Below are 1692 nucleotides of genomic sequence, written 5' to 3'. Positions count from 1 at the left end.
AAAGTCCCCCAAATTACCAGTCTAGACTTTGACCTTTCTTCTGAACCTCTCCCCACACCTCTAAGAAATTTGGGGAATCCGAACCATTAACACTTGTGGGAAGTTTCCTGGCTTCTTAAGGGGACTGCCAGTAGAGACCTTGGGTTCATTTAAATACATTTTGTTGATGCTGTAAAGAAAGATAATAAATTACATCTTTGAAGACGAATTAATTATGGTTTATATAGTATATTCTGCCCTATGTGAGGCTGGAATTTAGAATCACATGTTTAAGAATTTCTTTTTACCAATAAGTACAATTTTTCTCAGATGACAAAATATTTAGACAATAACTTGCGTGATTCATAATTGTTCATCTCCAAGTGGGCTTGTCTTGAGAAAACCTTAGACAACAATAAAAAAGGAATATCCTATACTTTTCTTTATTTTTTCTTGTCCACAAAATACCATTTTTCAACTTCGTTTTCAATAACTCTGAAATAAATCTTGTTCTCTCATATGCTGTATTTTGTTGACCATGTATGTGCAGTGTTTCTGGAAGATCAATCTTTAACTGGTATGTTGAGTTTTATTTTCATTTTCTCTAATGGGAGAAAATGTAAAAGAATTTTTTTAAAAAAAGATTTTTGAAAGATCATTAGAACACAGAAAAAATAATAATTGGATTTCTCCTCCTGCATGTTATGATATGTTGCTCTTCATCTTGAAGTAACACAGATTTGAATTTAAAAAGATCCTAATACTCAGTTTGCTGGGATTTCAGCACAGAATCATTGCCAGAGGAGAAAATTTTGAAAACTATCTCCCCTCAGGATAAAGAGTGATATTATGGTCCAACAATCTAGGAACGCTGTTTTCTTTATGAAACTTGTTTATTATATTCTAGCTTTGTTGAGATTTACTTGATAAACATTGAGGTTGAAGAAATGCCTAAATCTTTTCGTTTACTTGCTCTTTTGCTATTATTTAGCTAAATGCTCCTTTGGGAAATTCTTATAATCTAAACCCAAAGAAAGAAGACCTATTTGTATTTACTGTAGTCTAACTCAACAAGGGGGAGACTTTTCTTTTTCTTTCTGAAAAGGTATATTTATCTATTTTCTTTAGTGGGTTTTTCCACTTTGCTAAATTGTTTCTACACTCAAAATTGCACCAAGACACCTTGTCTTCCAAATGCAAAATGTGAAATACGGAATGGAGTTGAAGCCTGTTATTGCAACATGGGATTTTCGGGAAATGGTATCACAATTTGTGAAGGTAAACAATATTTATTACTTCTGTTGAATTTTACTTGAAGATTAAATTTTGATGTGATTGCTTTTATCTTGGCCAAAAATTAAGTTGTTTTCCATTAAATTGTTTGATTTCATGCTATGGATAAAAATAAAAAGCTTAATTAACTAAACAATAAGTTTGAATTTCCAATGTCACATTTTTACTCGATTGTATATTTTTGATGACTCTATACATCTTATTTTTAGTGTGAATATTGAAGATTGCCCTTGAACTTAACTTGGAAAACTAAATTGCATAGAGCAGAGTTAATACCTTTGAGAACAAAAGAACAGAAAGTTCATGAAGTCCAGGCTATACTGGTATATGTCGTGGTCAGATACCTTTTTTAGTATATAATTACCTAAATTTGAGATTAATGTTAAGAGATTTGAAGTTTTCTCCTGCGTACCCTGGGTG

General features: G+C 31.6%; 1 protein-coding gene across 1 annotated transcript in view; it reads left to right on the top strand.

The window, feature by feature from the left end:
- The window catches only part of ADGRL4 (adhesion G protein-coupled receptor L4), a 98279-nt gene that overhangs the window by 248 nt on the left and 96339 nt on the right, over window positions 1–1692 (top strand). Inside the window, exon 2 of the mRNA XM_006919351.1 lies at window positions 1108–1257. Coding sequence (XP_006919413.1) covers window positions 1108–1257 — 150 coding nt within the window. The remainder of the gene's footprint in view (window positions 1–1107; window positions 1258–1692) is intronic.

The sequence above is a fragment of the Pteropus alecto genome, unplaced genomic scaffold (assembly GCF_000325575.1).
Source record: "Pteropus alecto unplaced genomic scaffold, ASM32557v1 scaffold25, whole genome shotgun sequence".
Lineage (NCBI taxonomy): Eukaryota > Metazoa > Chordata > Mammalia > Chiroptera > Pteropodidae > Pteropus > Pteropus alecto.
Note: the sequence above shows the minus strand (reverse complement) of the source record. Positions and strands in the feature narration are given on the sequence as shown.